The sequence below is a fragment of the Centroberyx affinis genome, unplaced genomic scaffold (genome assembly GCF_046629955.1).
Source record: "Centroberyx affinis isolate AG114_WGS23_722 - 3 ecotype Tasmania unplaced genomic scaffold, CSIRO-AGI_Caff_v1 ptg000391l_1, whole genome shotgun sequence".
NCBI classification, from domain to species: Eukaryota; Metazoa; Chordata; class Actinopteri; order Beryciformes; family Berycidae; genus Centroberyx; species Centroberyx affinis.
The window spans coordinates 1-12007 of record NW_027279059.1 but is presented as its reverse complement, the minus strand read 5'-3'; the positions used below and the strand labels follow the sequence as shown (position 1 = coordinate 12007).

At 43.7% G+C, this 12007-nt stretch overlaps 1 protein-coding gene across 1 annotated transcript in view; it reads right to left on the bottom strand.

Moving 5' to 3' along the window:
* Positions 1 to 11307, bottom strand: part of ehbp1 (EH domain binding protein 1) — a 59869-nt gene extending 48562 nt beyond the window's left edge. The window contains exons 1-2 of the mRNA XM_071516041.1: positions 11184 to 11307; positions 2116 to 2270 (exon numbers count right to left, since the gene is read on the bottom strand). Coding sequence (XP_071372142.1) covers positions 2116 to 2270; positions 11184 to 11256 — 228 coding nt within the window. The 5' untranslated portion in view covers positions 11257 to 11307. The remainder of the gene's footprint in view (positions 1 to 2115; positions 2271 to 11183) is intronic.
* Between the last annotated feature and the right edge of the window lie 700 nt (positions 11308 to 12007).

The following is a 12007-nucleotide window of genomic DNA, read 5'->3' as shown; positions in this document are numbered from 1 at the left end:
ATCGCTGTGGTAAGCTGTGGCAGTGGTGATTCAGTGGTTTTGGTGTGTGTGTGTGTGAGTGTGTGTGTGTGTGTGTGCCAGTGAGTGTGCATGCAGGGGGCTGCGTGACTAATGTTGCAGTCTGCTGAGCGTCGCATGCCCTTATCGTGCGCCACCGAGGCTGCACATACACACAATCGCTAATGAGAGGGGGAGCGTGCGTATGTATGTGTGTGTGTGTGTGTGAGTGTGTGTGAGTGTGAGTGTGTGTTGCTCCCGCAGGTCGTTCCACCCGCCTGAAGGACTTTTGGGATGCCCAATCCTCTTGGGACGAGGAACAGTTTATCCTCCTTTTGTAAAGAGAGAAGAAGTAAACACACACAACCACACAGGCAAACACACACTCATGCACATACAACCTTTGATTACAACAAAACTGATTTTTGTTTTAGTAGTTTTAGGGAAGTGGGGAGCAGAGGGGGGCTTGGGGCTGGCTCTGTTTTTTTGCACTGTATGTCTGGTATAACTGAACAAGTTGTGGAGGCTTTGCAGCTGCGTCACAAATCTCCTAGCAACCACAACTGGAGCCATCATGGAGGTCCATTACAGAATTGGCTGTGCCAAATAATGGCTAAATACATAATAACCAGGCTAGAAAAAGAAAGATATCTGAGAAAAAATAGCCATGTGTAGGTCAATTCATTAAAGTTATAATTAAAAGTGAATAGTCATATAAGGCTTCAGAATTCAGGTTACTACGACACAGGGCACAGTCTTGTCTTTAGCCCACTTAATCTATACAAACAGCTGCAAATACTAATCATGTAATTTTACCTACTGTGCAAACCAGACATATTCACAACAAGACAGTGATAATTACCTGACCAGATATTATGGTTAGCTAGCTAACCAATAAGCTGATATTATCGAAACACAAATTGATCAGATGTATCAGTGACAAAATGATCAGTCAAAAACAACAGAAATTAAACATTTCTATTAATTTCTGTTGAAACGAACAAGTTGTAGGTTTAGAAACACTATCAGCTGTGTGCAGCTGTTGTTTAGCGAAGAGTGGAGGACCTCCAATATGGCCGCCAAAGGGCATGTTATGTCACCTGATGGACCTCTACAGTCAAGAATAACAGGCAGAGCAAGGCACTGACAGAGGTTAGAGGTTCTATTCCCATTGGGACCACACACACCATAAACACTTATGGTTAAAGGTGGTTAAAGGCCCTTTGGATAAAAGTGTCAACCAAATGGCATATGTGATTTTACCTCTGTGTGGTGTTACATATTGAAGTGGGGGTCAAATGGGGACACACACACACACACACATACACACACATACACACACATACACACACATACACACACATACACTCAGGTGGTCATAAAGGACTAAGCCTTTTTGGCTTTGAACACAAGAGGGTGTTTATGTGAATCGATGATCAAAGACGCCCTGTGTCGCCATAAGCACAGAGGGTTTAGCTCGTAGTGACAGCCACACACACACGCACACAAACACACACACACACGCACTCACCTCATTCCACTCGACATTCAAAATCAATTAAACAGATGTTAAAACTGCCCGGCTGCGTTGTCGACTGTCAATATTCACATCACAAGACATAGACGCATGCAGCTACAGCCCCCCTCACACACACACACACACACAGACACACACACACACACACACACACACACACACACACACGCACGCACTACAACGATCTGTAAAGGTCATAGTCAATACTGGGGGATTGCTACATGTTATGTAGAGCATTATGATGCTAGTGTGTGTGTCACGGCTTTAGATAGATTCACATGGACACCAGAGGAATAAACCACGGTCTTATATGAAGTGGTCCAATAGACTGATGTATACACAGTGTGTGGAGACTGACAGCCAGGGTCAATCGGACCTGATTGATTGGACTGACCCTTTGATGATGTGGAGAGAGGGGGAGAGAGAGAGAAAGAGAGAGATGGAAAGAGAGAGGAAAAATAGAGTGATCAAGAGAGAGAAAAAAGGGAGTGGTGAAGAGAATAACAGACAGAAAGAGAAAGAAAGATCTCCATGGTGTGTCTGAGATGTGTGTGTGTGTGTGTGTGTGTGTGTGAGTGTACCTCCAGTCCGTCGGCGGGGCTGAGCGGGGAGGTGGAGGAGGTGGTGGGCGAGGATGAGGAGGAGGTGGAGGAAGGAGACGAAGGGGAGGTGACTCCTCCTGGCCGGACCTCCACCAGCTTCTTCAGCTTCAGGTCCACATGCTTACTGTTCACACCTGGAGAGAGAGAGAGAGAGAGAGGGAGGGAGAGGGAGAGAGAGAGAGAGAGAGAGAGCGAGAGAGTGTCAGAGATGGCAGTGAAAACAGTGCATCCATACACATGAAAAACACACATTTAAGTACAACAAAGCACACTACACACACACAAAAGCATCAAAACACACATATGAATGCAACAAAAGCACAAAACTACACACACACTTACAGAAACTCATACTAACACACACACACAAAGTTAAAAAGAGGAGAAAGAGAAGACAACTTAGTTTGCATTCATGTCTCATCTTATATTTCCACCTGGCCAGAGTAACTGATAAGGAAGAGACACACACTCACACACTCACACACACACACACACTCACACAGCCATTGATAAAAGAGATATACACACACACGAATGGGAGGATATATATGTAATGTGTGTGAGAGAGATAGGGATCTGGACAGACTAGGCAGCTTTAAGTCCTGTTTGTACTGCAGAGAGCTGCTGAGGCACTGAGTATACATGGATAGGACTATCACCACGGTAACCACAGGGAGAGATGGAGATGGAGAGAGAGAGGGAGAGAGAGGTAGATGAGCATGTCTGTTGTTTTTTTTATTTGTTTGTTCCCTCTCTCACTCTTTCTCCTCTTAAGAGTTGAGACTCAGGTAAGGACGGGGATGGAAGACATCCAACTCTACACACACACACACACACACACACACACACACACACACACACACACACACACACACACACACACACACACACACACACACACACACACACACACACACACACACACACACACACACACACACACACACACACGCACACGCTCTGGCCTACACCCTTTTGACTCTGGCCCAGGCAGCATGGTGTACGGCTGTGCAAATTCTGTTCTGATGTCTCTTGGCCTCCATGTTTCCCCCACTGTCTCTCTCACTACCTCTTTTTCCAACTATCTCTCTTTGTCCACATCTCTTTCCAATTCCATCTCCCCCCCCCCTCTCTTTCCCTCACCATCTCTCTCTCACCACCGTTTCTCCCTCTCTACCTCTTTCCCTCATTGTGTCCCTCTCTACCTCTTTCTCTTAATCAATTCAATTTCAATTTAACAAGCTTTATTGGCATGAATGTTGAAAACAATATTGCCAAAGCAATGAAGGATATGAAATGTAAATCAAACAAGACATTTTATCAACATCTAAACAGATCCTTAATAAATAGATCCAAAATCCTTGTATCAGTGTATGTAAATTTATCTCTTTCTTCACCTCGTTTTCCATTTATTTCTTTTGTGATCAGTCTTTCCCTAACTCTCTCTCTCTACCTCTCCATTCCTTTTCTCCACTTCTTTCCCTCACTCTCTCTACCTGTTTATCAAACTCTCCACGTTTCTTTTTGCTCATTCCATCTCTTTCTCCACCTCTCTCCACCACTCCCTCGCTCCCTGTCTACATTAACCAGCAACAACCAACAACCAGAAGACATTATTAGTTGTTACTTCTGTATCCTAAGGTTGCATATTGTGATCACAATTATTAATCAAATATTTGTCTCTGTCTCAGGAAACAAAAGTATTTTATTTCACTTTTGCACCTGGATATATTTTCACTTTTTTCAGTGCAGTATTCCTCAAAATAGCAGCAGCTAGAAAGTCTTGTTTTCACTCTTACTGTCTTACTCTTATTTTGGTTATTTACTGTATTCAAATAATAAACAATTACTACTTTATTACTTTGAGGTGCAGCTACAACCCTTAAGCAAACTTTCCAATCTTTCCCAACCTCCCTCCTTTCTCCATCACTCTCAAACCCTTTTCTGTTTCTCCATCCTTCTCAAAACCTCTAGTTCTATCATTTTTTAAACCTCTCGCTCTTTTCCACCTTTCTCATACTTCATTCTCACCGTCTTTGTCCAACTTCTCTCTTTAAATCTTTCTCAAAACTCGCTCGAACTCTCTCCTCTTTCTCTCTATCTCTCAAACCTTATTTCCTCCCTTTCCTTCTTTTCTTCCTTTCTTCCCTGTGTCGTTTGTTCATTCTCTCTCTCTTCCTTTCCTGTTCCTTCCTTCCTCTTTTCCCTCTGTCTTTTCCTAACTTCCATCCTCCCTCAGTCTCTCTCTGTGCTTTCCAGTAGTTGTGTACAGTTGTATTTTCCAGGGGCTGGAAAGCACAGCTCCCCTGCCAGCCGGGCCGCTGCACTGGAGGAGATGAAAGAACAGGAGGGAGACCGTTTCATGTGTCACCTCCCCCCGTGGCACACACACACACACACACACACACACACACACACACACACACACACACACACACACACACACACACACACACACACACACACACACACACACACACACACACACACACACACACACACACACACACACACACACACACACACACACACACACACAAACACACAATGATGCATGCATACAAATAGGCACAAGTCACAACGAGGAGCTTGGTAGAGGACCTATGTGTAATTGAGGGTGAAAGATGATAAAGAAGCTTGATTGCCTCAGTGTTCATATGCAAATATAAAACACAAACACACACTCTCTCATAACAGACAAAAACACATATATAGACACACAGGCACACACAGATGTACACAGACACACACTCATAGGCACACATACATACATATAGTATACAGCAACACAAACACACACATACACACGCACAAACACACACAGTGGAGGTGGTAGGGGGAATGACCCAGGCTTTAGGGAAATTAGAAGGGTTGGAGAAAAATGGCAAATTTAGGTGGAAAAAAAGCGCAGTGTATCAGCTAGTTTGGCGTTATAAAATCACCATCATCCATTTCGTTTCAAGACTACAAAATATATATACTGCCAACAAAGAACAAGAAAGAAAAACACACTAACAGCAAGAAAAACAAATTACGCAGAGATACCGACGCTTCAAAGCCAGGGAAAGCGCTTGTCTGTTTTCATGTTCGTTTCTTCTAGTCCCTCACTGTACTCTCACCTATCTCACATCGGCAGGAAATTGAGGAAGCAAATAAAATAAATTAAAAGCAAAACAAAGTAATTAGTTTACCTCTGAAGACTTGAGCAAATGCTTTCCTGAAGATATGATTTTATTTTTTGTCTAGGGAGCACTTTTCATAGTTTATTAATTACTACTTAAAAAAAAAAAGTTTCTAGGGAAAAAAAATGAGGGAGAAAAAAAACGAAATGTCGTCACTCAACAAACAAACGTGTGTGTTAGTTCTTCTTGCTGTGAAGCACCAATGAGAACGGAGCTTGCCGAGCAAATAAGATGCAAATGTCAAAGGAGAAAAGTGAATGAAAGACACAACATGCAGTGAGTGAGTGAGTGAGTGAAAGACAGAGGGAGGGAGAGTGTAAGTGAATGACACAGTGAGAGTGTGTGTAAAGCATTAGTCAGACTACAAGCCTATTAAAACCTACATAAGGTTAAGTATATATAATACTAGGCGACGGAGCAAAGACGGGGCGGCACACACATGAAAAAGAGGGAAAAATCTGACAAAACCACAACCAATCACACAGGAACACACACAAGTCCAGGACCATGAGACTGCTGAGAGGCAAAATAAAACATGGAGCAGATACATCTGGTTCATGCTTCATTCAGAAACGAACACGACGGAGTGCATGGGATCAAAATGATGTAATTGCGGTCAAAACGACTGGGTGTGTTGGCTGCATTTGGTCACATTTGAGGTCCTGCATCACCTGAAATTTGAAATAAACATCCAGGATTGGCTGAATGAAGAGGAAATGGAACCAGTGATCAATTCCAGTGTTTTCTTTCCTTCCTTTCCTTGTGGAGAATGTGGAGAGATGATTTTTCCTACAGTGCCACTAAAATAATGGAGTTTTCAGGCATGCAGCTGTCATGAGAAGCATGAATGCCGAGGAATGTATGCCATATGAACGTCTGTGTTCATATGGAGTTTGCATGCGTCTAGCCACACAGAAAGCAGGAACCAGGCAATAGTTGCTTGCCAAGTCAACTTGGCGAACAACTGCTTAACACACTTATTTGCACTGTAGTTGTAGAAAAAAGTTCTTAAAAGGCAGAGGTTCCACCTGTCAAATTGTGGCTGGAAGAAATAGTAAAACTTTCTCACCTGGAGAGAATACGGTTCTCACTATTAAACAAACTGAAACAGTTCAACAGGATCTGGCATCCCCTTCTCCAATACATTGACAACTCAAACTGATCAGTTGTACAATATTGATGGCCCCCTTTGGTGTGACAAGATGTAAAGTCCCGGGAAGGTGGGAGAGGGGTGGGTTAAGGGGATAGTTGTACTTATGTCTGATTTTGTTTTGTTTATTCTTTTCTCTTCTTTTCTCTTTGTTTGTTTGTTTGTTCTGTCTCTAACTCTAAAGCGAGGACAAATCTGTAATACTGAATGTATTTTACGACTGCTTCCTCAATAAAAAAAGATTTAAACACAAAGAAAAAAGTTCTTAAAAGTTGTTAAAAGTGACTTCTCTTCTGGTTCATTCTCTTTTTCTCTCTGTTGCCAGAATCATCTCTCGATTTCAGTCTTGGTGAGTCCTGGACCACGTCACACTACACACCCAGACTGCGCCCGACCAAATCAAACACCTTTAAAAAAAAATAAAACTCAAGAATTCCATAATAGTCGATACTTGTTTCCTTTTGGAGAACAACGTTTTTCCCAAGTTGTCTTGGAGAGAACGAACTTCTCAAGAATTTGAGAACAGAGAACGCATCTTTACATGCTGGAGAGCTGTGTGCTTGATGTGACGGCATCAATTACAATGCACAGTTGTTCATTTTCTCAGCTGTTTCAACTGGCTTTGTACTATAGAATATAGCGTTATTTGGACATGATGCATCATTCTCGCTAGGGCTGGGTCTAAAAAAATCGATTTTACGATTTAAATGTATCTTCATTTGAATGATCCGATATCGATTCATAAAATCCTGAGATCGGTCTTTTAATATATGCCTTTTCCCGTGGATGCTTGAAGCTTGAAGCTACACTGCACTGAAGAAAGCACTTATCTGGTCACTCTCACTGACTGTAGAGTCTGTAGATTTGCACAACTTGCACTATATTGTGTTGACTGCTGTAGTGTGTTGGCCATGTTAAATAAAAAGTACATTGATGTAACTGCTTTGGGGTCAATTCTAAATGTAAACATTAATATTTTTAATAATGCACCAGGTTAGAGGGTTCCTTGTACAATTTACAGCATTAGTTCTCTGAGAATCTCTTTCATATCCAAGCAAAATTGGTATTGCAACTGAAATATCCCTAACCAAATCGATATTGAATCGAATCAAATCCGAAATCAAATCGAATCGAATCGAATCGAATCGGGAAATCAGTGGCGATACCCAGCCCTAATTCTTGCAATGCATCTTCGGGTCACCATCATCGGTATATATCCTTGATCTTTATACATCCTCTGCGTTCTTTGGTTTTGGATTCGTACTTCAGCTGTTAGATATTATGTCAAAAGCGTCATAGAGGCATAAATAGGCATATTGAGATGAGTAAGTGAGTGATTGATGGTTCGTTAGCATTTGAGTGAGTGAGCGAATGAGTGAGTCCATGTGTGAGAGAGAATGAGAGAGAAAGCAAGTGATTGGGGGATGAGTGAGTGAGTGAGGGATTGAAAATCGATCACAGAATAGGTAAGAAGTATATGAAGGGGGGGTGGGGCAGGTAGATGAGTTAGTTAGAACAAAGCAAGCAAGACAGTGAACCATGCAGCACCACACAGCCTCAGCCAGTGCCTTTACCCAGAGAGGTTAGCTCAGAGCCGGGGTTAGTAAGCTCCAGGGGCCCATGGGTGCTGGAGGTGGCTGGAAGAGGGGCCTCCGCTGGTGGGGGGTTAGTATCTAGGGCAGACGCAGATGTGGCAGCAGCAATAGCATCATCAGCATCATCATCATCATCACCATCATCATGGGGCTGCTCTTCCTCAGCCCCCCCCTCTTCCTCATCCTCACCCCTTCCACCATCAACACCACCATCACCACCATCACCATCACCATCACCACCTGCCACTCCATCCAACACATCTGTGGATTTTGAGCAGGAAGGAATGGAAGGGGAATGAGTCGGGGAGGCAAGGAAGGAAAGAAAGAAGTGGGAAGACAGGTGAGAAAGGAGTAAGGAAGGAAAGATGAAAGGGAGGAAGGAAAGAGGGCAGGGAGGAGAGATGAAGGAAAGAGAAGTAAAAAAGATGAGCGTTGAAGGAGTGAAAGGCCGGAGTAGAGAGAGAGGAAGGAGTGCAGAGAAAAACAAAGCTTGGTTAGTATGCGTTAATAGCAGTCTGCATTCCCCCCCATCTCCAAACAATCCATGTCTCAACAATCCTTCTTTAACATGTCTCCTCCCCTTCGTCTACATCACGCCTTCAGGACTATAGTGGATTGATGATGGGTGAAATCAATAAAGGATCACAGCGTTCACCTGGATTCACCTGCTCAGTTTGTTTCATGTAAAGAGATGGTGATATTTTGTAGACTTGTAAATTTTGGTATGTGTGTACAGTATTGTTGCATTCCAGTGTGCAGCTCATATGAAAAAATACCCAACAATCCAACTAATCAATCTAGTATCCAACCAAATTTATGTGATGAAAAGGCAGCAGGCTCCACTTCAGTGGCTTGGAGGAACTTTGATTGATTGGTGTCTGTGTGTGTGTGTGTGCGTGTGTGTGTGTTTGACACACCAAGTGAAACCGAGCCCTCTCTTTCTTTTCCCTTATTCACAGATCTGTTGTTGCCTGCCATTCTCGCTCCAGATAAAAGAGGTAGGGCAAACAAAAACCAAAAAACATGAAAGCACATATTCCATTAAGTCTCCTGAGGGGCTCAACAGAAACAAGAGTGTCTCCACATCAGGAACAAAAAAAAACAACAGAAGAAACCCAAATGGAGACCTGAACAGCTCTAGCTGCATGGATAACCCACCATGGATTAGAAGAAAACAATCAGTAAACAGCGTCTGACATTGCAAGCTCCTCCCCTCTGCTCTTTATAACTTGGTGGTGGAGAAACAGAGACAGAGAAAGAGAGAGAGAGAGGCAGGGAGAGAGAAAATGAAAATAAGAGCGCATTTCCTGTTTTGTTATTTTTTTTTTTTTTTTCTAATTTGCTGGCTGCGATGCGGAGCGTGCTAGCGAGCGCTGTTCCTGCGTGGCTGGCTGGGGCCTAATTAACGGGAGGCCATGGTGATGGAGTTTGGAAAGTTTCTTTGCGGGCAGGCGCTTGGCGGGGGCAGCCCAAGCTGCATTAGAGGACCGTGAATGGTGTTGAGGGGAGGGAGGGAGAGAGAGTGAGAGAGAGAGAGAGAGAGAGAGAGAGAGAGAGAGAGAGAGAGAGAGAGAGAGAGAGAGAGAGAGAGGAGAGAGAGAGAGAGAGAGAGAGAGAGAGAGAGAGAGAGAGAGAGAAGGAGAGGGAGAGAGGGAGAGAGGGAGAGAGGGAGTGTGGGGGCTAGGATTAGCCGTTCTGCTCGGCAGGCCTTGTGTATCACAGCCCACAGCATTTCTCTCTCCTCCTCACCTCCTCCTCCTCCCCCCCTTGTTCCCTCCTTTCCTCCAACTCCATTTTTAATGAGATCCACAATTAGCCCAATTCAGAAAAGCTGAAAGAGCAAATAAATCGAGCGCCACCCTCCCTCTGCCCCACCTTCCTTCTTCTCTGTCTTTCTCTACCCAACATGTCTCTGCTCTCCCTTCCCTCTTTTAGCTCTTTAGCTTTCTCTCCCATCATCTCCTCTTTCTCAACCTGCAAGGAGCCACTGCCACTCTCCAGCCTTTTGTGTTCCTTCCATCCTACCTTACTTTCTTTCTTTCTTTTTCTGCCCAATATGTCGTTGCTGTCCCTTATGCCTCCCTTCATCTTTCCAACAACCAACCAACCAGTCTCTCTCTCTCTCCTTATTAATCTGTGGAATCCACAGATTAATAAGGAGAGAGAAACCAACTATCACTCTCCTCTCCCTTCTACTTGTCATCCTTCCCCCTTCCCTACTTTCTTTTCTCTTTCTTTTCTTCCCTCTCTCTCCTCGGTCACAACAAACAAGATGCCAAATCACAATAATATTTGCCCTTTTTTCTTGCTTTCTCAATCTCTCACCCTCTTCCTCTCCATCTATCTCACACTCCCCACTCATTTGTATGCGCTGTGCCCATTCCACCTGACCCGTACAAAACCAAAAGAGAGGTGTAATGTGGAGGAATCCAAAACAAATGACTAGAGAGGCCTAATAATGGTCATTATCATAATAACCCCAATTTCAAGGAAATGGAAAGCGGTGGGAAAGCGCGCGGCGGCGTTTGCCACCCCCGCTAGCCGTCATTAGAAGCGTTCGGTGTTTTTGGGTATAACTCAGCCGCACAAAGTGTCGCGTTGATTAACTAACAATTACTGGGCGAACGAGACGAGGGAGGAGTTGCGGGGTAAATTGCGGATCTGAATATGAGGGTGGCACTTTTTAGACCCGCGGCTGTTGTCAAATGACATTTTGTTTTTCTCTGAGGATTAGCCAGAACCCCTTTAGAGAGCGTAATGGAAATGTGAGCCGTAGCGTGTGTGGATGAAGGAGCGAGTGTATGTCAAATGCATGCTAGTGTGTTTGTGTTTGAGTGTGTGTGTGTGTGTGTGTGTGTAAGCGAGTGAGTGTAAATAGATGCAAGCATTTTCTTTTGTATTAGAATTAATGAGTATCTGTCTGTAGTGTGTGTGTGTGTGTGTGTGTTTTGGCCATAGAGACTTTTAATCAAACTCAGAACCTTTCATGGGAAACAATAGCAAAGGATGTTTAGGATGTTATAAAGATAAATAAATTGGGAATGAAAATGCTGTCAGAACATGTGTACACAAAGGTGTGTGTGTGTGTGTGTGTGTGTGTGTGTGTGTGTGTGTGCTGACCTCCAGCGGGGCTAGCCTTGTTGCCCTTGCCTCTCTCGGTGCTGGAGGCGTCCAGCAGGCTCATGTCGGACATCTTGACTCCGGATCGAGCCTCAGCTATCAGCTGCCTGGCTCTCTCTCTCAGCTGCCTCCGCCGCTCCGCGTCCCGCTCCTACACACACACACACACACACACACACACACAGAAAAATCATCATTCATGGGTAAAACTCTTATGAATGTACACAGTGGATACAGAAACTTAACCTAACACACTAGGCCTGACAAAAGACTATACAGTAGGCCTATGTCTCATGTAAGAAACTTCCCATCCTTAATATTTGATGGTGTGCAGGTTTCCTACCACTTACTCTACCTGCCTTGCATAATTAGGAATGCTCATTTACAGTAGCCACACACACAAAATACATTCTTATTGTATGCTATTAAATGATTACACATATTAAAGATGCACATTATGCATAAACAACTCACATATGCACACAGATATACACACACGGAAACCAACATGTGTGTGTACATACACACAAACAGAGGATATTAGGAAAAATAAAATAAAATATCAAAATGGATGTACACATCTTAATACATGGTGGACCCTCCCAGTTAGTGGTGCACACACATACACACACACACACACACCCCATCTTGGCACTAGACAGATACAGTATTGAGCAGCCGCCATCAGAGTAATGGCAGAAATGCCATTTTCAGGCCGATCCAATCTGATCCTGCTGATAGCACAGGCCACAGCATAGACACACACACACACAAACCGCAAAAGGGAAAACCTGATGTCAATTGACAGACACTTTACTGATGAG